This window comes from Onychomys torridus, chromosome 12, assembly GCF_903995425.1.
Source record: "Onychomys torridus chromosome 12, mOncTor1.1, whole genome shotgun sequence".
Lineage (NCBI taxonomy): Eukaryota > Metazoa > Chordata > Mammalia > Rodentia > Cricetidae > Onychomys > Onychomys torridus.
Window position 1 is genome coordinate 38,375,849 of NC_050454.1, and position 25,701 is coordinate 38,401,549.

Sequence of the window (25,701 nt, forward strand, 5' to 3'; positions counted from 1 at the left end):
TCAACAGTCCAGCAGGTATAGGGGAAGGGCTCACAAGGTTCCACCTGTACCTGAGGAACTACTGGCAGATGACGGCTGTTTGGAGAGGGAAGTCATTTTTCTCAAGTGGTGTTGGCCTTTGTAGGTTTATAATGCCCCTGTTGATGGTCCCATACCCATGTGTATATGGGCAGTATTAATCAAACTTGGTGAGTTATGAAAGAGAATAAGACTACGCACTTGGGTCATAGGCAGGATCCTGGAGGAGTTGGAGGCAATGAGTAGAGAGTGAGTAAGAAAAATACATCACCAAATTCTGTGTTGGGCCCAAACCTAACGGATACATTTGCAATATAGCCACTGGACCTAAGGCTCAGGGAAAAATCACAGAAGGGGAGGAAAGATTCATTCAGAGGACCAGGATGTCTGCTGCTATATTGTGTTCTCCAGATATCACAGGGAAAATGAGCCCATGAAATCTCAACAGAATTGAATGAACAAGATTGGCAAGATGACAACAGGAGTTGACATGCCATCATGGAAGGAAAAATTCCTCAGGGTTCCACATCTAGATGAAAAAAGGTCAATGGCTGTTAAGAGACATAAAAAAAAAAAAAAATCAATCACTTCTAGGGAAGGGAAGTGACAGTGCAAAGATCATTCAATTCAAAGTGGTTAGCCTGGGATACATGTATATCTGAGCAACAATGAATGGACTCAATAAGTTGTATAGACAAGCATGTATATATACATATGTATTTGTGTATATACATATATATTCATATATTCAAATGTGTAACAATAATAATTAAAGAGATTATGAATTCAGAAAGGAGAAGACATGGAAAGAATAGTAAAGAGAGGGAGATTCATGAGTACTGTAGATGCAGCACTCATGTATAAAGCTCTCAAAAAGTGAAATTATTAAATAAAATAGTAATTCTCAATGAAAAAGTAAATCTATTATATTAAAACAAAAGAAAAAGAAAGAATTGGTTCACAAAACTGGTATATAAACCCTGGGAACTATATGCCTCTTTCTCCCCTGCTTCTGTGTTACCAGAGGTTAATGTGAGATAACAAAATTATAATCAGATCATAAGAGATAAAAGATCATAGTCTGTGAGAGCATAGCAAGAGGAGCTATCTTTTGGCTTCTGTAGTCCCTTGTTCTTAAATATCTTCACCTATATTGTCTTTATGTTTTCCCTTCTTTTGTTTTGTTAACCATTTTTCTGCTGATAAATTCTATTTGGACTTACAAATGCACACAAAAGATGAAAAGCTGTCAGGAGGAATGTGAAAAATATTGTTGAGTAACCTGCTAGTATCAGTTCCTCAAACTTTATATGTTAAGATATGTACAGATGAGGGGATAAGTGTTGCAGAATATTATTTTAAGGTGTGTTACTTCTATTTTGTGTTTGTTTAACTGTGTGAAGTTGTGTTACTGTGCCTGTCTAAAACACCTGATGGTCTAATAAAGAACTGAACAGTCAATGGTGAGGCAGGAGAAAGGATAGGCAGAGCTGGTAGGCAGAGAGTATATATAGAAGGAGAAATCTGGGAGGAGAAATGGAGGAGCCAGAGAAGGAGGAGGACTCCAGGGGCCAACCACCAAATACAAAGCAAGTCATGGAGTAAGAGTAAGATTATTAGAAGTAAGAGAACAGGGAAAGCCCAGAGGCAAAAGGTAGATGGGATAAGTTAAGGAAAGCTGGCTAGAAACTAAGCCAAGCTAAGGCTGGGCAATCATAATTAAGAATAAACCTCTGTGTGTGATTTATTTGGAAGCTGAGTAGTGGGCACCCCCAAAAGAGAAAAGAGCAAAAACCAAACAACATTTTGAAATTCCAACATGGGCTGAGAAAGCTGAACAACAACAACTAAAAGGAATACGGCTACTTTAAGAGTTTCTGCTGAACATTTTGTGCCGGTCAGTGAGCACTTGAGCAGCTAGCACATAAAATAGAAACAACAACAACAACAAAAAAAACCTAATTAAAAAATACCTGCTGCAGTGCAAGCATTGGTGTTCTAGGGCTCTAGGAAGGCTGAACGCAGTTCCTGGTCAGACAACCTCCCAGAGGCCTTGAGTTTCATGCTTGGCTTTTATGACCAGAGAAGCAGGCAGAGCCAGCTGAGAGAGCTATGCGGAGATAATTATTTAAAGTTTGCTCATGTGGTCAAAAAAGACTAGAGGTATGCAGTAAAAGAGATCCAGGCAGGAAAACAAACAAACAAACAAAAGCTCTGAACAGGTTTCAGTGTGTTTAACAATGTACATAGGCTTAAGAAAAGGAAAAGGATATAGTCATAAAAAATGAATAGATTATAAAATAAAGTCTTTAAAGAGAGAGTAAAAGAAAAAAGCCATGTAAGATGGGAAATACACAGATAGTCTGAATCCTGTACATCATTGTGTTTATTTTGAATTTTTTGATTATTGAAAAGCAAAGGACAGCTGCAGAGAGACCTGGAATTGAAACAGGGATGATTGAAAAAAAAATCAGCCTATGTACTTTAGGAATGCCTTAACTTTTAAAATGTCAAAAAATATATTTATCAAATGGAAATAAAAATGCTTTTGAATTTTGTTCCCATAGGAAGTGAGAGGTTATGGATTCCTTCAGGGTTAACATGGATCAGGTTTGATCAGGCAAGACCTCCTGAAACTTGACAGGTGCTATGTATCAGCAAAAAGTACTGGTCTTCCTAGGACTTAGTTATTATCTCAAAATTCACTCACTGGGACCCTAAAGATACTTCTTCCACAGACAACAGGAAGCAGTATGGAGAAAACTATGCCCACATTCCCAAGAGGTAAGGGGTGTGGGTGGTCTTTGGTTATTTGGTGGGTTATGAATGTTTATCATTTAGGAGAATACAAAATATTGATACAAATTTAAAGTTATTTTTGGAGCTTCTGTCCTCCCCAGAACTCCCATCTGGACCAGAGGTGAGTGCCTGGGTTATAGTCAGAGAGGCAACTGTGCCTGGGTCCCACCACTGGACACAGGCCATCCCGGGAGGACCCGACCAACTTGGCCCCAGTTTCCTGCCAATTGGCAGGCCCTGCAGGAAGGCTCCCCTTTTCCAAGACTGCAGGCAGACACTGCAGTCTCCACACCCTGCCCCCACACCCATCTGCTGGAGACCCCAGCCACTTCCTGAGAATCAGAGACAAGCCCCAAGCTTCCATCCTGCCCTGGAACTCCCATCTGGACCAGAGACCAGAGGAATTCCCATCTGGACAAGAGGAGCTCCCGTCTGGACAAAATAAGGAGACCCCAGGGACTCAGAGTCCAGCCCCCTAGCTCCTATCTGGCCAGCACCCTCATCTGGACCAGTGCTCCCATCTGGCCCAGAGCTTCCATCTGGACCAGAGAGAGGCTCCCTAAATCTGTCAACTCTCTCTGGACCAAGTACACTGATAAGACCAAGAACGAACACAAGAGGACATGGGCAGACATCAAGGCAGAAGTACATACAACAAAATAAAGAGCAATACAGCATCACCAGAACCTAGCCCTTCTCCAACAGCTTCACAGAATGGAAGAAGAAGAAGAAGAAGAAGAAGAAGAAGAAGGAGGAGGAGGAGGAGGAGGAGGAGGAGGAGGAGGAGAAGAAGAAGAAGAAGAAGAAGAAGAAGAAGAAGAAGAAGAAGAAGAAGAAGAAGAAAACCTTATAAGTAACATCATGAAGAGGCTAGAGCCTTATATAGAAGAAATCAAAAATAAAGTAGAGGAACAGACAAACAAAAAATGGGAAGAACGCTATAAAAAACTAGAGTAAAGGATAATTAAAGAAGAAGAAAACAATAAGTCCTTGAAAGAAAATAATGAAAAAGCAAGGGAAACAATTCAAGACCTGAAGAGGGAAATAGAAACAATGAAGAAGACACTAGCAGAAGGAATGCTGGAAAAAGAAAATCTGAGTAAACAGGAACTTCAGAGGCAAGTATAACCAACAGAATGCAAGAGATGGAAGAGAGGATCTCTGGTGTTGAAGATACGTTAGAAGAAGTAGATTCATCAGTCAAAGAAAACACTAAAACCAACAAAGTAATGACCCAAAATGTCCAAGAAATTTGGGTCACCATGAAAAGACCAAACCTACAAATAATAGGGATAGAGGAAGGAGAAGAATACCAACTCAAAGGCACAGAAAATATATTTAACAAGATCATAGAAGAAAACTTTCCCAACTTAAAGAACAAAATGCCTATGAAGATTCAAGAAGTCTATAGAACACCAAACACACTAGACCCCCCCAAAAAGTCCCCTCGCCACATAATAATTAAACAACTAAACGTACAGAAAAAAGAAAGAATATTAAGGGCAGCAAAGGAAAAAGGCCAAGTGACTTATAAAGGCAAACCCATCAGAATAACACCCGATTTCTCGATGGAGACTTTGAAAGCAAGAAGGACATGGACAGATATAATGCAGACACTAAGAGACCATGGATGCCAGCCTAGACTAATATACCCAGCAAAACTTTCAATCATCATAGATGGAGTGAACAAGACCTTCCAAGACAAAACCAGATTTAAACAATACTTATCCACAAACCCAGCCCTACAGAAAGCACTAGAAGGAAAATTGCAACCTAAGGAAGGCAGATACACCCATGAAAACACAGGCAATAGATAACACCACAGCAGTAAACCCCAAAGAAGAGAAATACACACACACACACACTAACACCAAAAAATAAAAATAACAACAGGAACAAACAATCACTGGTCATTAATATCCCTTAATATCAATGGACTTAATTCACCTATAAAAAGACACAGACTAACAGAATGGATACGAAAACAGGACCCATCTTTCTGTTGCATACAAGAAATACACCTCAAATTCAAAGACAGTACCCTCCTAAGAATAAAAGGCTGGGAAAAGACTTTCCAATCAAATGGTCTTAAGAAGCAAGCTGGTGTAGCCATCCTAATATCCAGCAAAATAGACTTCAAAATAAAATCAATCAAAAGAGATGATGAAGGACATTACATACTCATCGCAGGAAAGATCCTCCAGGATGAAGTCTCAATTCTGAACATTTATGCCCCAAACACAAGGGCACCCACATATGTAAAAGAAACATTACTAAAGCTTAAATCACATATAAAACCCCACACATTAATAGTGGGAGACTTCAACACCCCACTTTCACCTCTGGACAGATGGGCCAAATTGAAACTTAACAGAGACATAATGGACTTAACTGATGTTATGGCTCAAATGGACTTAATCGATATCTACAGAACATTCCACCCAAACAAAAAAGAATATACCTTCTTCTCAGCACCCCATGGAACCTTCTCTGAAATCGACCACTTACTTGGCCACAAAGCAAATCTCAACAGATACAAAACAATTGGAATAACCTCCTGTGTTCTATCAGATCACCATGTTTAAAGTTAGATTTCAACAACAGAAAAAACTACAGAAATCCTACAATCTCATGGAAACTGAATAATGCTCAACTGAATCACCAATGGATTAAGGAAGAAATAAAGAAATTAAAGACTTCCTAGAGATCAATGAAAATGAATGCACCATATACCCAAACTTATGGGATACTATGAAAGCAGTGCTAAGAGGGAAATTCATAGCACTGAATGCCCACATAAAGAAGCTGGAGAAATCTCACTCTAGTGACTTGACAGCACACCTGAAAGCCCTAGAACAGGAAGAAGCAAAGTCTCCCAGGAGGAACAGATGCCAGGAAATTATCAAATTGAGAGCTGAAACAAGAGCATGAATTGTTGAATCCAAGATTGCAAAAAGCACAGGGACAAATAGCCAAACGACTGGATGCACATGAATTATGAACCAAAGGCTGTGGAGCCCCCAGCTAGATCAGACCCTCTGGATAAGTGAGACAATTGAATAGCTTGATCTGCTTGGGAGGCACCCAGTCTGTGGGACCAGGATCTGTCCTTAGTGCATGAGCTGGCTGTTTGAAACCTTGGGCTTACACAGGGACACTTTGCTCAGTTTGGAAGGAGGTGACAGGACCTACCTGTACTGAATCCACCAGATTTAAATGAATCCCCAGGGTTGCCTTGATCCTGGAGGACATGGGAATGGAGGGGAGGGGCTAGGGGAAAAGGTGGGGGTGTTGGCAGGATGGGGGAGGACAGGGGAACCCATGGCTGATGTATAAAATTTAAAACACATAGTAATAAAGAAAAAAAAGAATAAAAATAAGTTATTCAATGAAAAAACTAAACTACTATTATGATTAAAAATCAAGACTATATTAGATACAGTGACACATACTTGTAATTTCAGCTCTTGGGAGACAGGAAAATACTGAGTTCAAGGCCAGTCTAGACTGTATAATGAGACCTTTTTCAAAACTAAATAGTAATTAAAATTATTACTTAAATTTTTCTAAAACAAAAATATGCTTCTCATAAGAGGTATATCTTAAATATGAGGGTAAGAAATTTACAAATTGAAAAGACAAAAAGTTATTTCATGTACAGAGTTTCCAAAATAGAAATAATGTCACACTGAAATCAGACAGACAAAGCCAATCTAAGATAGAAAACACAATTTTCTTAACAGTGTGTTTCTGTTGCTAAATTTGTCAACACAGATAAAAGGAAGTAGTTTATATTTCCCCTTAATGATTTATGTTTAAAATATATAAAGCTGAAAGCAATCATGTCAGAACTGAAGAATAATTAACCCTTGAGAGGGGAGATGTCAAAATATCCTCAGAAATGGAAATAACAAAATTTTAAAAATCAACAAGGACACAGAAATTTGAACATCAACATTATTTTGTTTGTTTGTTTGTTTTTGAGACAGGCTTTCGCTGTGTAGCTTTGTGCCTTTTTTCTGGAACTCGCTTTGGAGACTAGGCTAGCCTCGAACTCAGAGATCCGCCTGGCTCTGCCACCCGAGTGCTGGGATTAAAGGTGTGTGCCACCACCACCCGGCCTCATCACTATTATTAAACTTAATGAATTTAACATAAATAAAATATTTTTTCACAAATAAAATATATGTTTCACAGGAAAAAAAAAGTTATTTTTGCTACACTGTATATATGTTTCTACTCTTGGTTAAACAATTCTTGTATATTGATACAAATTTAAGGTTGTTTTTGTTACAGCATATTGTATACATGTTTCTGTTCTTGTTTAAGGTATTGTCTCTATGCAGTTTACTGAAAAATGTAGAGTGAAGTTCTAGGTTTTGAAAGCTGTTATTATAAACTATATAGGATAATCAATAATATAGGTTAGTGGTTAGTCATTTATAATGATCAAATTCATAGATATGTTCGGTATGTTTCCTAGGTTAAATAGATATAATTTAGATAGATGGATGGTCTTCAGGCTTTTCAAAGACCTACAAAATATGGCATTTAAAATATTTTGTTAACTTAAGGTTTTTCAAGACAATGAGACACATCTGCTCCTGGCAGCACCAATTTACTTCAGAGATGATGGACACTGAAGAAACTCCTTATGGAATTTCATTTCATTGTGGCAAATGTAGCCCCTGGGCAAAGAAACTGCTTTTGCCTTGACTGCTTTACTGTGTGCTGTGCAGACTGGTCATGCAAGGGCCCCCAGAAAAATGACTGTTGAACTTTGCCTAAGCAAGGCAGGACAGTCCTTCAAAATTTCAGCTTCACAGAAGAGTCTGAAAGTATTCTGCAAGACACAGAGGAACATGACTGTCAAACCTTGCCAAAACAAGGCAGCACAGTCCAAAATTCCTGCTTCACAGAAGAGTGTGCCAGACATTCCAGACCAGTAGGCTGAAGATGGATACCCCAATGTTGCAGAGGAACTCAGGGTCACTGTCCAGGCAGTAACAAATATCTCTCTTGTTAGATAATATTACATCCTTCTGGGTCTTTGATGGAGTTGAAGACTAAATGGTTATAGTTACAGTTTTTATTAGTTTTGATAGAAAGTAAATTAGGTGTAAAATTTTGGATTCACTAAGATAGGATAGATAGTGCATTATTTTCTCTGAATATGCTAACTACAAATGGAGAGAACATTGTGAATGCAATCCTTACTTGATAATTGCTATTGTATATAGTCTTACTAGGTAGCTGGAGTAATCTCCAGTCCTGCCTAGGGCCAGCAGCCACTCAGACTCAAATAAACACTCAGACTCTTATATTATTTATAAACTGTATGGCTGTGGAAGCCTTCTTGTTATCTTCTTCTTAAATCTTAAATTAACCCATTTCTATAAGTCTATACCTTGCCATATGGCTTGTGGCTTACCTGTACTTTACATCCTGCTCCATGGCAGCTGCTAGCAGCTTCTCCTCACTCAGTCTTCCTGTTCCCAGAATTCTCCTCTCTCTTTGTCCCTCCTATCCTTCCTGCCTGGCTACTGGCCAATCCGCACTTTATTTATTAACCAATCAAAGCAACACATTCACAGCATAGAGAACATCCCACATCATTACTAATGTTTAAGTTAAAACTCTTTCATCTTTATTTAGACAAAAAAGGGAAGTGTTGTAGAATATTATTTTAAGGTGTGTTACTTTTGTTTATGTTGCATTTGTTTAACTCTGTGAAGCTGTGTTACTGTGCCTGTGTAAAACACCTGATGGTCTAATAAAGAACTGAATGACCAATGGCAAGTCAGGAGAAAGGATAGGTGTGGCTGGCAGGCAGAGAGAATATATAGAAGGAGAAATCTGGGAGGGAAAGGAAGAAAAGAGATGGAGAAGAAAGAGGAGATCCAACAATCAGAAGAGAAGGACTCCAGGGGCCAGCCACCAAGCTACACAGCAAAACATGGAGTAAGGGTAAAATTTAAAGATATAAGAGACCAGAAAATGTCCAGAGGCAAAAGGTAGAGAGGATAAGTTAAGGAAAGTTGGCTAGAACTAAGCCGACTAAGGCTGGACAATCATAATTAAGAATAAACCTCTGTGGGTGATTTATTTGGGAGGTGGGTGGTAGGCCCCCCAAAGGAGAAAAGAGCAAAAAACAAACAACAGATGAGAGCTTAGATCTGGATCAGATGTAGTTAAAATAGTTGTGGAAAAATAGAGACAAGTCTAGCCTTGGGGCAGAAGGGTTTGGGAGAGGTCATGTTACCACAGGGATTTACAGCAGTAAGAATTGTAAGGATTGAGTATTTGAGGACCTAGGTAATGAACAAGAAGACAGAGCTATATGACAGAAAAATACCTTGAAGAAAATTTTGCTGAGGGAAGATTGTTTAGAAGGGAGGAAAGCATTTTCTTCCCATCTTTACAGTAAACTTTTAGCCCCATTTCCTATTGGATGTTACCTCCTCTAGCTGAATTCTGTGTAAAAGAGACTTTTATGGGTCTATCTAGGGACTTATGTGATATCTTTCAGAGAGATATTTGTGGGAAAATGCATTCTGAGTTCTAAACAGTCTATTTATATGCGACTTTGAAGAAGGCAGTCCATGGAGGACTACTTTTATGACTGAAGTTTAAAGCTAAAATCCAGTGCTGATGTGCTTGTGAATCAGAAAGTTGGCCATGCCATGACGGTTTAGCATGTTCTTGAATCTCAAAATGAAACAGCTAGAATTATTTGTAGGTTTGAAAGACCAGTAAAATACTAAATGAATAAAAGTCATTGTTTATTTTCTACTGAAAAGTCTGTTAATCTTTTTGTAGTTTCCCTATTGAAAACCTTTAAATGTGTATGAATGCTTAATAAATATCTGAAAGCATTCTGTGGTGGTCATCATGACTCTTGAATTCAGGTTAGAAAGTTGTATTTTTAGTTATGGATAAAAGAAGGCAGCAGGTTGAATCAGAAATTTCAATTATGAAGAAACTGAAAGTAATTTTTTTCTGTTCCTACAAAGTGTAGGAAGAAAAGCAGATATGGATTTGTGAAGCATGACAGCTAGATTTCAGAATTACATTTAAGAACCTAAAATGGATTTGAATATAATGTAACTTAAACCTACCAATCTTACTATTAAACTTGGGATTTTTTTCTTTTTAAACTTTTTGGTAAGGTTTTCATGAACATAATCTATGTAACATACTGTGTACAGCTCTTATATGAAGCCAAGAAAACTAAAAGTTGTTTGCATTTGTAGTTGGGCAGAGTGTCATTGAAGCACAACAGTATTACTCTGGGAAGGAATTGTACACTATGTCTGTGCATGTTTGCAAGGAACTCCATATCTAGTTATGTAAATCCAGAACCTCCTGTATAATTGAAACCTAAAAGGAAGACCATAGAGGAGTGCAGATAGGTATATAAAATATCTCTATTTACAAGTATAATTTTACATTGTATGTCAATCAATAAGTATCCCAGTCAGAATGGTTAAGATCAAGAAAACTGATGGGGCTGAACAGGTGTCTCTGGTTAAGAGCTGTTCTTAGAGATGATACAGTTTCAATTATGTATCTAAATGGAGCCTCACAACCATCTGTCACTCTAGTTTCAGGGCATGCAATGCTCTCTCTGGCCTTCTTGCACACTAGGCATATACTTAGTTCACAGATATGAATGCAGATGAAACGCTCATGCATGTGAACTAATTTTAAATGGAGTGAAAGAGAAAGGAAAGTAAAGGTGTTGAGGATAAAGGGAAGGGGAACTCCTGTCATCATTGGTAGGATTGCAAACTGGAGCAGCTGTTATGGAAATTAGTGGGAAGAATCACCAAAAAGTTGAACATTATCTGTCATACAGTCCAGGTATACCGCTCATAGTACACAAAGGACTTAATATCATTTTTCAGAGGCACCTGTTCACCCATGCTCATTCATTGTAACTCCTTCATATTAGTGCCTCCTCCAGAAAATGAGTCAGCTGAGACATCTATTAGCTTATGAATTAATAATAAAAATGTGGTCCATATACACAATAAAATTTTATTCAAAGGGTGGAACCATGAAATTTTAAGGTACATGGATGGAACTGGAAAATATTATACTGAGTGAAATGACCCAGACCTGGAAAGACAAACACAAGATGTTCTGTCTCTTTCTAATTTTAACTTTTTGAGGAATTTGTATGTGAGTACTATATTTACATCATTTCCTTAACTCCCTCTCGAGTTCATGACTTTTTCTGCTATTATTGCTAGATACAGCTTCCCTGTTATGTCTAGAAGATACTACATCACAGCAGACTTTGTGGTTTTCAGACTCTTACAATCTTTGAGCCCCCTCTTCCCTGACTATTCCTGAGCCTTAGGTGTAGGTGATGTGTTTTAAATGCATAAATTAAGATTGAGAATCCTATGGTCACTATTCTTTGCACTCAGACTAGCTGTGGATCTCTGCAACAGTCACCATCTGATGCAAAAGGAAGAAAGTTACACTCATGTGTATACATAAGGTTAAGTATTTAAAATACAGATAGAAATAATATTGTTTTAAAAATGGCAGTAGTGGGTTCTTCTCTAAGATCTATGACCTCTCCATTCATGGATAGATAAATTGCACACATTTACAGCACCCTGCATGGATTTCCTATTGAATAGGGCCTTAGCTAACCAGGTGTTAGCTCTCCTATTTTACTCTGGTAAATATTTTATTGGACCAGTCATCATTATCATTTGTAGCTTTTACAACTAGGTATGATTATTAATTGCTTTTCTCCCTTGGCAGCTTGCATAGCTTCTTGGGATACTATGAGCTAGTCGCAAGGGATGAAGTTTCTGGGTCAGTTCTGGCTTGTTTTTCCCAAATTCTGTGTCTGAAGGTTGTGGTGTCTTTACCCATAGCATCATACCTTTAAGTTCTAGGAACCGAGTAAGGACAATAGCAACATTGTCTCTTGTTTGGAGAGTCTCTTGGCCTATCTCTGTCCAACAATTTAAAGGGAGGATCCCCATGTCTAGAACTTTTGTGTGTGTGTGTGTATGTGTGTGTGTTAGTTATAGTCTGTGGCTTTTGGGAAGAGTATTATCAGCCTGTGTGGAGTAATTACATTTAAACTATACATACATATGTACATGCATAGAAAATACACTCACATACACATGTATGCATGTATGGGTAATGCTGTTCCCAAAAGCCATAGACTATAACAAAAAAAAAAAAAAACAGTTCTAGACATGGGGACCCACCCTTTAAATTGTTGGACAGAGTCTAAGAGATTCTCCAAATGAGACAAAATATATCCTTATGGCTTTTAAAACCACTCTTGTGTTATTTATATATTTCCTCTCCATGTGTATAACACTCTACCTCCCTCTGCAGTTAAAGTGTATTTTCTCAGCTCCAGAGAGGATATTCTTACTTATTTGTGGACCACAGCTCTGTATATTAGATTTGAGTATCTAACTAAAGGCAGAAAAGTAGAAAGTGACCATAGGGAAGAGGAGGAGAAAAAGTTATAGAGAGGTGTAATAATAGGATCAAGGTGCATCTGTGAAGGAGTAATGGGGGAAAGCAGTGGGGAGCACATACCCACGGTATTAGAGTTACCACTGATGGAGGGGTAATGCTTTCCTCAGGAGACATACAGTATCTAACAAAAACCCTAGTACCAGGCAAAGAATATCTTCTTTCAATTGTTGATCAGGAGATCAAAGAGACCCTCTAAGACAATATAGAACATTGCTATCGTCCTTAGTTGCCTCCCAGAAATTGAAATTAAACCCTAATTCTTTGGACATCATATACTTTTGTCACAGAAGTTGGAGCCATCAAGCTTACAGTAACCTGGGAGCCTCATCCCTGAGAGCTAGCTATCATAATACCAGAAGGTGCTATGCAAGTACCTGAAGGTAGCATTATCAACATTTCTTTATAGCTGAAAACCTCTGAGCCACAGCAATGACCAACCTGACAAGATACTCTCATAGGTGCAATAGCAACACATGCTTTATGGGTAACCAAAGGGCTGCCTAGCTAGATTTAAGGCCCACTCAGTTTTAGGGATCTCATGTCTTTTACTGTAAACCTTTCTAAGAAGGCTGGAGAAGTCATATACTGCAGAGGAGAACCTATTACTGTTATATTGCTAAATGAATATAGCTTTCAACTATATTCTAAGTACTTACCCTTATGCCCACAGATAAGTGCAGCTTTTACCCTTCATCAGAAAATCTGCTTTATGTAGCAGATGGGAGAGTACTACAGAAATGCATAAGTAGTCAAGATACAGAAAATAAGTGATGGTGGGGTTCGTAGTACAAGAGGGAACATCTACAACATCTACATCCCACACCTAAGGCTCAGGGAACATCCTGGATGCAGGGAGGGCAACGGTAAAAGTTTGTAAGATTCAGAACACCAGGATGACTGGTGACCAATAGTGTCTTCTGGACTTGATACAGATGTTACAACTATGAATTCTCAATAAAATGCCTGCCTTCAGAAGACATGTAGAGGAGTACACCAGTCAACATGTCAGCATGGATGGGGAAAGTTTCCCAGTGTAAAACTGCTAGATAAAGAGTTACAGAAAATCAGAGGATGCTAAGGGAGGGCGCATTGGATCTCTATCAACAGTGAGCAATCAGCCGTAACATATGTACACATGAGAAATACCAATTGGACTCAATAGTTTGTATATGTGTATAAATATTTCAAAGTGATAATTACAGAAGAGATCACAAATTCAAGAGGGAATGAGGATGATGCCAGAAGCGTTTAGAGGGAAAAAGGAAAGGGTGGAAATGATACATTGTATTAGAGTGCTCATGTATGAAATTCAAATTAATAATTTCTTATATGTAAAAGGAGGAATAGAAAGCAGACCAATAAAGGCTAATTTCATGGTAACAGGATGAATGATACTACAAATCATGGCACTAAAATTCTAATGAGACAAATTGGGGCTATTGGCTATTGATACTTTAATACTTAATTAAAAAACAACAACAAAAAACCCCAGACAAGTATGAAAATGACACAAAGAAATCCATTATTTTGTATAAATTTAAAAATATATAAAGTCACCCAGGAACCTAAGATGTCAAAGAGAAAGCTAAGAAAGTAAAGATCCACTTCATATAAAAAAAATAAAAGGAACCAGAAAATTCAAGCCTGCCTTGTATATAGGTTCTAGTACACCATGCTTTCCATAATTGAATAATTATTGTCACAGTAATTTTAGATCATTTTATTGCTAAATTGTAACAGATATGCTAAATAATAACATTGTTTTGCATCAAGTTTCACCTATTTCCTCTTAAAATTAATTAAGATAAGATTCAACTATAACTTTTATGGTTTGAAGCATTATTGGTGAATAAGTGCAATTTTTTTCACTGTTGAACATAAAATGACTATGATACAGATTAATTTCATTCTTGTGCCTCTGCATGAATATAACCAGGCACACACAATTTTCAAGAAAAGTATGCTAATAAAATCCAGCTCTCATTTTTAATAAATAACTAGCATAAGGTAAAATGCCATCTTTACTAGATTTATAATTTGAGGACATAAATATTTAAAAGATCCCTTTAATTTTTTAAATTAATATTTGCTTTGCATTTGTTCAAGGAGCACTTCAAATGACTCACATTGCTTTTGAAATGCTGATATGAGTGCATATGCATTATTAAACACTCATATTCCTGAGGTATATCTAGGTCTTTTTAATGAGAGAAAACAAAACCATTGATTAAAAAAAGGGAAGGACTGAATTGGAAGATAATTATGAGATTCTTAGTGAGATGTTCTGAAACATACAAGAATACTATTTCAGATGACATTGTTGGTACTGCATTATATGCAGGATGTCCTTCTATGTGTTTTGTTATAAATTATATAACATATTTAATAACTTTAAGAATGGAAATTAGAATGATGATTTCCAGGAGCTGAGCTATGTAGATATAACTGGCTAACAGATACTGGGTTTCAATCATATTATTTATATTTTTACCTAAAATTACATACAATAATACAAATATATATTTAAATGAAGACACACACATATATATGTTTATTATAGGAAGTTCTACCATTATGCTAGATTATATCATTATACTAGATATAATTATATCATTACACAACTCCATAGGGTGATAATACTCCCCCAAGAACCATAGGCTATTTAACAAAATCCCCAGTACCAAGCATGAGAAATCTCTTTCCAAGTTGTTGTTCCAGTGACTCCCAGAGGTTTTCAAAATAATATTTTTCACTGCCCCTGGTTGCCTTCCTTGAACTCCGAGGTGAGTCCTTACTGCTGAAGATACAATGTACTTCTGATATAGGACTCAGAACTGGATCTACCCCGAAAGCCTCCTTCCCAAGGACTGCTTTTCATAGTGCCAGAAGGCTATATGCAATCTGCTAAGGGAGGAAAGGATCAGTCATCTTACCCATGGTGATGCCTATGAACCGCAGCAAAGAATATCATGACAATATATTGAACTAAAGGTACAAAAGTGGCACTTAAATCTTGGTGGTAACCAACAGCTGTCTCAATGAACTTACAGCTTGTTCAGCAAGAGAAAAATCATGCTTGGTACTATGAACTTAGCCAACTATCTGTGGCTAGTGACTAGTGAGAGCATGGATCTTAGAGGGACATCTATGGTTGCTTTCCCAAATCAGTATAATTTTAACTGCAAATCAGTCACACATGGAAGCTTATTCTTAATTATGAATGTCTGGCCTTAGGTTGGCTTAGTTTCGAGCCAGCTTTTCTTGACTTAAATTATCCCATCTACCTTTTGCCTCTGGGCTTTTCCCATTCGCACACTTCCGTAAATCTTACTGTTGCTCCGTGGCTTGCTGGGTAGCTGGGTTTTGGCCCCTGGAGTCCTCCTCCTCTGGCTCCTAGCTCTTCTTCTTTCTCCAAGATTTTTTCTGTTTATCCTCTCTGCCTGCCAGCCCCACCTATCCTTTCTCCTGCCTTGCTATTGGCTGTTCAGCTCTTTATTAGACCATTGGGTGTTTTAGATAGGCAAAGTAACACAGCTTTACAGAGTTAAACCAATACATTATAAACAAAAGCAACACACCTTAAAATAATACCCTATTGCACGTATCCTTGTGTGCACAGGTGAGTGCGTTAAAGAAGCTTCATTTTGCAACAGATGGAGCTCATTACAGAATCCATGATTCATCAAAATGTAGAGACCCACTAATAGGAGGTACTCAGTCCCAATTGATACATACACAATGTAACTGCTACAATTATGGCTCAGGGAACCCAGTGGAAGACGGAGGCAGAAAGATTGGAATGTCCAGAGGACTAGTAAGTGTGCTGGGAGATTATGTCTCATAGATATGACAAAGAAGCTACACCCATGTTATAAAATGAAAGTTGTCAGGTTTAGAGACTGAGAGTATTCACTAAAGTACTGTAAAACTTATTTGTGAAATTCATCTGTGTCACTGAAGTGATACTGTGTAGGGATAAAATGACACTTAATTATCATGAATATATTCCATTATGAAAGGCAGAAAACCCTGTGACATTGTGCCTGATTTACGATTTCCTCACTAAGGTGTGATGTATTGTATCTTTAAACCAAAAGCACATGCAGTTACACACATACCCATTCTCTTTTCTTCACACCCATCTGAACTCTTGACCAGACATTCCCCACTGGTAATATGTATCAGGAAAAATTTCCACAAGAACCCAAATAGCATTAGATTTATGAATTTGGAGCAACGTAACAGCCAGCCAGCCACCAGCTCTTGAAGTGGGTTGCAATCTTGTACTTAGTTGTGCTACAACTCCTTCATAATAAAATAGCAAATTGAAGTGATTTTCAGACAGTGTGGGAGACCAAAGGGAAATGTTTCAGCCTCCAGTAAGCACAGAAGGCTATTAATGAGCCATGTCTGGCTCCCCCACATTGCAGTGTATTCAGCGCCTGCCTACTTTCTGTGCTCACAGAAGTTGTGATTATCAAATTCTAAAGCAGTGGTTGGAAAAATGACTTAGCTTTTCAGAGTTTATGGGCCATATATATACTTAGATATTTTATTTGTGGTTGGCAAGGAGAATTGAGTGCCCACTGTTGACATGGGTTTATATGGTACACTTGGAGCTCCTGGATAAGAGTTATCATAGCATGGAGGGAACAGGATGCTAAAGAAGGGTAAGATGTTAGTGGCCATGGTTGCCTTTATTCTTATTTTTGTCCTTTTGAATGTTTTCAATATATTTTGAGCCAAGGGCTAACTATGTAGCCCCAGATGGCCTTTAACTCATGGTAATCCTCCTGCCTAAGCTTCTGAATTGCTGAAATTACAGGTATGAGCAATCATGCCCAGATTCTTTTTATGTTTTAATCATGTAAACTTCTTTGTTTATTTTGAAGAAAAATTCATCATGCTTATAGGCTTTTGAAAGCATTCCTAATAGTTACTTTAAAAAACTACTTGGATTTATATATCTACTTTTACAATTTGCTATCTTAATGTTAATAATTAATTTTCCTTTTGGAATTTATTCACTGTACCTAGTACTGGGTTACATAGGGACAGTTTCTTACACGTATATAAAGTACACTGCACTATCACCCTATATTCCCTCCTGACCTCTACTTTTCCCCTCTTCTCATCAGTTCAAATTTTCCCTAGACAGCTTCACATTGACTTTTAGGTCACATACACAGATATGATTTTATGCATCTATGTAAAATCTAGGACACCAATGTTTGAATAAGAATGTCTCCCAAAGGGTCATATATTTGAATGCCTAGTTACCAGGGAGTGTCACTATTTGAAAAGATTTGGAGGATTAAGAGATATGACTTTTTTGGAGGAAGTGTGTCACTAGAGGTGGGTTGTGAGATTTCAAAAGCCCATGTAAGCCAAGAGTCTGTCTCTGCCTATGGATCAGGATGTAGTTCTCAACTTCTGCTCAAGCATTTGCCTGCAAGCCACCATGATTCCTGCCATGGTGGTAATAGATTAAATCTCTGAAAGTGTAAGCAAGTCACCAATTAAATGTTTTTTTTTCTGTATAATAGTTGCCTTGGTCATGGTGTCTCTTCACAGCAATGGAACAGTAACTAAGACACTATACGAGAGAAAAATGTGATAGTTGACATTCTGAGATGACAATGAGTTTAATGTGACTATCTTAAGTCATATCCAATTTTTGGCATACGGCATACTTCATCCTTGTCTATAACCAAAAAAGCTTCACTGGCTATGCACCCCACATTTTAGCTGTTCCTTTGCTGACAGACACATAGGTTAGTTCTGTTGCTGAACTACTTTGAACAGTGCTGCAAGAAACATTGATGTGCAAATATCTATGGGACGTACTGAGTGAGTCCTTCAGATAAATACACAGCGGGGTAGTGTAAGTGGAATCTTAAATGGTCTTATTAATAAAATCAAACCTGCTGCCAGGTATTGGGGTGAATGCTGGAAGATCAGAGAAGCAGAACAAGCCACAGCCAACCTCACCTGGCCAACTTCTCAGCTGATCCTGTTTCCTCAGACTGGAAGCCTCTGTGCCCTCATATCCAAATGGATCTCAGCTGAACTGCTTCTTGAAAGCCTGAAAGCTCAACCAGCTCTAGTTCCTGGTCCTCACGCCTTATATACATTTCTGCTTTCTGCCATCACTTCCTGGGATTAAAGGCGTGTGTCACCATGCCTGGCTGTTTCCAGAGTGGTTTTAAACTCACAGTGATCCAGATGGATCTCTGCCTCCCAAGTGATAGGATTAAAGCTGTGTGTGCCATCATTTTCTGACCTCTGTACTAGGGCTGTTCTGTTCTCTGACCCTAGATAAGTTTATTAGGGTGCACAATATTTTGGAGAACACAATATCACCACAGAGTAGAGTGGGGTTATATGGTGATTCCATTTTCAGGTTTTTGATTAACCTCATATGGATTTCTATGGTGGCTGGATGAGTTTATGTTCATACTAGCAGTGTATGAGGGGCTCCCTTCTGTCCACATCCTTCCCATCATTTGCTATTTGTTTTCTTTATGCATGCCATAATGACTGGGGTGAGATAGAATCTTTTTTTAAATTTGAATATCCTTTATTTAACAAATACTGTTACTAATGAAACCAGGTATGACGTCTGTGGTTATGGCTCATTGGAAGATTCATTTCCAGGTTACATGGAGACATCTTGGTGATTTTAAAACAAAGAGCTAGGTACTCTCCACACAGCTATCCAAGGAATGGTCTCAGTCACCTTGGTCACTATGTTTGGATCACCACTACTTGACCTCTACTAGATAGGATTGTATTCATTAATGTTTGTGAGGGACATGAGTTTTAAAAGGTCATCATATTATTGCTTGCATTTTAATATTTGATTCATATAAAATTTAGGAGCCAAAGACATGGCTCAATGGTTAAGAGCAATGACTGCTCTAACAGAGAACCTGGGTTTGATTCCCAGTACTACTGTTCACAACTGCCAGTAGCTCCTCTTTCAGAGAATCCTGTGCCCTCTTTTGGCTTCCCTAGGTACCAGTTATACAAATGCTGTACAGACATACATGCAAGCAAAATAAACATATAAATAATTTGTTTTTAAATTGAAGGCTTGGGGTTGGGGATTTAGTTCAGTGGTAGAGTGCTTGCCTAGCAAGCACACAGCCCTGGGTTTGATCCTCAGCTCAAAAAAAAAAAAATTGAAGGCTACCTTATGATCCTTTTTTCTTTTTTAATTACCAATTGCATAGCCTATGGCAGGCTTCTTGTTAGCTATCTCTTATAACTTAACCCATTTCTATTAATCTATATTTTACCACATAGCTTTACCAGTCTGCTGGCATCTTGCTTTTCCTTTGGTTGTGGCTAGTTTCTCTTCACCTCTCCTTTCTTCTTCCTGTCTCTCTCTTTGCATTTTCCACCTGCCTCTAAGCTGTGTTGCCATAGGCCAAAACAGTTTTATTTATCAACCAATCAAAGTGACATATATTCACAGCATACAGAAAGATATTCCACAGTACTTCCCCTTTTCTGTCTAATCAAAAAAGAAGGTTTTAACTTTAATATAGTAAAATTACATGTAACAAACAATTATTAAGCAAGAATTAGAGATACTGTATCTAGTCTATTTGCATTTGGTGATACAACATTTTGTCAAGCAGTCCAGGCAAGTACAGTTTCTTGCCCAAATGGCTGACTTTTGCTATAAAGAAAGCAAACTCCATATGGAGTTTTTTTGATACCCATCATCTTCTCTGAAGTACATTGGTGCTACCAGGAGCAGACATGTCTCAATGTCCAAAAAGGTGTAAGTTCTTAAAACATTTTAAATGCCATATTCTGTAAGTCTTTGAAGTGTTTGAAGATTATCTATCTATCTGAAATATATCTATGTATACCTAGAAAACTTAAGGTAGTATTTTTTTTGTTTTGTTTTGCATTTCTTCAGTGTCTAGGGATAATATGTTTATTAGCCATTTAACATTTGAGAACCATCTCTTTACTTCATTAGCCCCTTTATCAAACAGGTTATTTGATTTCTAAATCTTTTAGAGTTCTTTGTATACTTCAATGATATAATTGTTACTAGTGAAGCATGCATATGCAGAGGCAATGCCCACCATGTGCAGAGTTGACAAGGCCTTACAAGGAGAATCACATATCAACTCAATGAAGAGAATTCACAGCAGAGAAAAGCATCATTTTGGGAGTCATGGAGACTTACATGTGGATCTTTTCTTATAAACTTTACACCAGTCAATAAAGTTCTTTTTAACAACTATAGGAGGAAGGTACTTTTTACTGTGCTGTTATACACATGGACCAGAAGAGATCCAGGAAAGCTACCATCATGTCTAAGAACCTACAGCTAATATGAGGCAGAGCTAGGATTAACAGACATAGACATCCAAATTTTGAACAAAAATAATGAAAAGACATAAGTGTACATGTATTTCATGCCTCATAGGTGTCCCTGATAAATTATTCTAAAATAATTTAGAGCATTTACAGATAAACTTTACAGGTAGAATATTCTGAAATGGTTACAACAGAGAACAAACAGCTCATGTCCCCAACCTACAAATTTCATGTTGCCTTAAAGAACACACTTGGTCAAGAGTGTGTGCTGTGGATGTAGTTTCTATTTATTACAGCCTGAAGATGATGCTTAATTCAGCTTCAGGGATTGAATCTGGACATCGAGCTAAGTCACAGGACTGAGACATTGTCCCTGCCAACATTGAGAGCAGTTGGAAAGAGAGGACAGGAATCAGGCAAAATAAGTGGAAATGAGGTCACGGGAGACAGACAGATGCAAATGGAAAATATCTAAATAGCACGGGACAGAAAATGAGGTGGGAATACAAAGAAAAACACATTCTAAATGAAAAAAAAAAAAAAAACTCAGCCATTTCATAAGCACAGATACTACTTATGCCTTTGGGTGGATATGTTAAAGAGTTCACCAGCATGCAAGTACATCACCTCTCCTGGGGATAGAAACATCTACTTCAGTGAATACTTTTATATTTTATTTCATTTTTCACTATCCATATGTGTTTTCCAAGAATATTGTGGTGCTTTAAAAGTTAACATGTGATGAGTACACTTTGAAAAATGATGTTGAGACTTTGCTACCTTTAGTTTGTTCCACTATATATTCATGTGAAGTCATCTTAAACAGAATGAGTTTTCGATTTTTATTCTAAAAGATATCACTGCTAAAGGAATCTTATTTGTTCTTTTCCTCTTTAAACAGCCGAATGAACATGAGGGACAAAATTGGCAGAATTTGGGACAGCAACGTAAGGGCTCAGCACTTTAGAAAATGCATAAAATATCACACTAAATTTGTAAATACAGCTTCATGAACAGCTATAAGTGGCAATTGAATTTTATTTTTACTTCTTAATTGACAGTAGACTCATTTAGTGTGTATATATATATATATATATGTTATAATCATTAATATGGCAAGTAAATTTATAGGAGAAATCAATTATATATTATTACATGTGCATCCTGTCCCCTCAATAATGCTTTATTGCATCATAGAACCAGCGAAATGCACCTGGAGAAAATGCTGCCCTTCTCCACAGAATCCCCATGCAACATTATATAGAAATTAATTCATGATGAGTGATTTCAAGTATGGATCTCAGAATAGATTATTTAAATGGCACCAGGAAAGAGCACCTTACCCGCAAAAAGGAGTCGAGGGATCCATTCTCCATATACTCTACCACGATCATTACTGGTCGTCCTAAAAGAGAGCCAAGAACACACATAGTTAGAGCAATTACAGAGAGATGTGCTGCAGGTAGAGATTTCCAGCTGCCATAGCTAACTTCTTTGTATTTTTAAAATGTGAACTTCACTTTCCAACCTTTTTTATGAAAGTGTTCTCATATGTGCTTCTCCTTTTTTCCCCCCTCTATAACATTATTTCTTTTTGAGTTCACAAAGGGACATGGATTACAATCTGAGTTACAAAGGAATTAAACATGTTTTACAAATGTCTTGCGATTGTTTTTATAGATTGTGTGGGTTTTTTTCCCTCTAGTTTTTCCATAATTGACAACCAGGACACTGAAGTCATCATTTAAGCAGGCATCGCTTCTGTTTTCACAGTTGTGGCATGGCTTCCATGATGTTGTAGAATGTTTTTTCCTTACTTAGAGTGGGCAGTTCTGAAATTATTTCTAAATCAAAGCAGAAAGGGGAAATTCACAAATCCTCTTTGATTACTTATAAAAGATCAGACATAGACTGCTTTTAAGGGTTTCCAAGCAGAATAATTTTCAGTAGATTGATGAATATCACACACCCATGCCTAGTCATCTCTTTATTGGATACAGATTTGATCAGCAGAGGGCTGACAGTAATACATGAAAAACAGATAACTCTGACTTGTAGTCTAGTGAAGAAGCAAAGATCAGAAACAGAGCGTCATTTATTTCTCCTTTTATCACACCAGTTGTTACAGTTACCAATGCATCTCTATTAGGTAGAATATTTGACATAAATAACTTTGATTTGTTTCAAAGAAAGGAATGTATTGCTCTCTCCAATTGCACAGGCTTAAAAGATAAAATTTCAATTGAGTGGAAAATGATATTTACCTGAAATAGGAATCTATCAATGCTTACTTTTCCTTCTACATTTTTTATTTCTGATTAGAATTCTTGATGATACAATCTGAATGGCACATAGCTATTTTTAGGACACACACACAAAAATGATCTGGAAAGAAACTATGCCAATGCCAAGTATGAAACTGTTGGACTCGTAATTCAAGCCTTTGTTCCTGAACTCAAAACCTTGCAGGTTAGAAAGGGTAGCCATCATAAATTGCTTCAATGTATGCAAATGCTAGATTTTACATTTGAATGTATATTTTAAAGGAAGATGAGCTAAAGGTCAAAAGGTGCAATGAAGCCCCCAATTTATCATGCATAGAATTCAAACCTAAGGAAATTTTCCATTTGGAGAGAATATTAACTTATGTTCTATAATGGCCCTTAAAGCTATTAATCTTTTCTATATGAACAAAGAACTTTATCGGCAATTCTAGAGGTGAGATGAACTGTCAGCACTCTTATAGACAGGGATCAAGAATACCTGGTTTGGAGCCTGAAAATGTGTCCTTCTGCCCTCTATTTGTCCATTGGTTTCAGAGAGCCATAAGGTAGCAATCTAATGCCAACACTTAGGTAAGAAAGTGGAAAAAAAAATCAAAAGCTATTTTTGTATCTCAACACCAAATTCTGAGCAAATATTCAAGTTGTGAGTGCTAAGGCAGAATGCGGAGTTACTGCTATAGGTACCTGAATTATGCCCCCTCTACATTTTTCATACCTCTATAATAGCCCCTACCCACCGCTGTCAAGTGTTCATTTTAAAGTATATTCCTCAACAATGTGAGTTTTGTTAGAATCAAAGAGCTTATAAACACTTCCTTGTATTGCTACATCCCTATGACACAGATAAAGCAATTGAGGGATAGAAAAGTCAAGTATGTTTCTTGAGCCAAAAGTCAGCAAGGGCCAGTAGTAGGCATCCTGTCTGGTGCTTTGGATTGTTGAACTTTTATGGTATAGCTGCATCTCAGAAGAGATGAGTGGATCATATCTCTAAGTACACTCTGCCGAAACATTCTCTCCAGTGAAGGACATTTTCCTAAGCAACACTGTCACGCTGGTTCTTCCAGCCGCCTACCACTTTCTTCTGTTCAGTTCTGTGTTCCATTTTGCTATTCATCAGTCAGAGTTATTTCTCAACTTGCTCCTCTCTGAAATACCCCCACAATGTGCCCCCCTCCAGAACTTAAACTCTGTATATCCTTGCAAGCCTTCATGCTCACGTTTCCAATAGATTCCCATTACTGTTATTGTGTATGCTATGATGTGCTCTGCCTGGCCTCTGTCTTGCTTTGTCTTTTTCCTGTAGAGACTCGTATTCTCATTCACTGTGATTCTCAAGTCGCTTCCCATAGACAGGAGCTTAGTAGGTGCTTCATAAAATCAATTTCCCTTTTCTTGCAGATTTCCCTATCCTTTTGAAATCAACACTGAATTATTTCAGCAAGATTCCTAACTGTGTGAATACAAGGTACTCTGGGCTTAGTTTTTAGTTAAAACTCTTTTGTAGGTGCAGTCTTAAAATCCACCAGCGACAAGTTTCACTTCTCATTTAGAATGATAAGGAATTAGATGAAGACTCCACAGTTTCTTGTGAATTAGAAACTTCTTCTGAGCCATTCTTTTACATTTTATGCAGAATCCTTAGTTGAGAGTGGCTGAACTGAAGAATTGTTTTGTTTTGTTTTTTTTCAGACTACTGTTAGAATTTAATCTGTAATTTATTTCCTAATGGTTTTCTACAGGAAATATGTAGTTATAATGTGAAGGTTAAAGGCAAACTTGTGGTCCCTTATTGCATTTGTGAAAAAAATACATAGAAAAAAAGGAACTTATGAAAATTTGGTTGCTATTCTTTTTTCCATTTTAGGTGAGTGAAGCTTTTTGGACACATTCCCTCTTTGACTTGCCTTTTCAATATGTACAATTACATATGTAAATCATATGTCATATATTCTAAGACTATGACTGCTCCTAGAAGATATACTTGGAAGTAGTGGGTTCCTTTTCTAAATTTTCAAAAATATCTGAGCTCATTTCCTTTAGTAAATTTTAGTCTGTTGCCCAAATGCCTCATACAGCAGCATCATCCTAGTGACTGAATTGTGTTACAGACAATGAGCATACTCTAGAATGCTTTAACCTCTGTCGGTTCTCAAAATTACCACTTAATTTAAGAATGTTCATTGGTTTGATGTTACAACTCCCAAACTATGTAAAGTTATTGTTTTCAAGATCATAAAATATATACATAGCCAGGTGTTGTTATGAATAGTCTTAACTACATAAGAATAAAAATCTGAAAAATTACTTATTTGTATTCTGAAGATAATTACAAAATTCCTTTATCACTTTCTATTATAGACAACAATAACTATTTTCTTTCAGTTAGAATATATGTGTGTTTGTGTACACATGTCTATACATATGCATATATATGTATATATATGTATTTCCAAACCCCTATAATGACTTTGATAAAGGAGGTATGCAGAATCCATATGATCATAAGACTCTACTATTCTATGATAGTATTTAAAAAAGTAAACAAAGGCATCCTTTTACTTTCTTATAAAATTCTCAGAGAATACTTGGCTGGTGAAATAGGTTTTCTTCAGAAAAGATTTGTGAAAGACAAGGATTACAGACATTTGCCATTTTTATATAAGTAATGAGTCTGTGACGGATGTGGTGTTTTGAATCAGTTCAGCAATTTCTAATGTGCAGCCAGTAA

The 25,701-nt window shown here is 37.3% G+C and overlaps 1 protein-coding gene across 1 annotated transcript in view; it reads right to left on the reverse strand.

Moving 5' to 3' along the window:
* Positions 1-25,701, reverse strand: part of Epha6 (EPH receptor A6) — a 956,551-nt gene that overhangs the window by 160,146 nt on the left and 770,704 nt on the right. Inside the window, exon 13 of the mRNA XM_036203471.1 lies at positions 22,029-22,090. Coding sequence (XP_036059364.1) covers positions 22,029-22,090 — 62 coding nt within the window. The remainder of the gene's footprint in view (positions 1-22,028; positions 22,091-25,701) is intronic.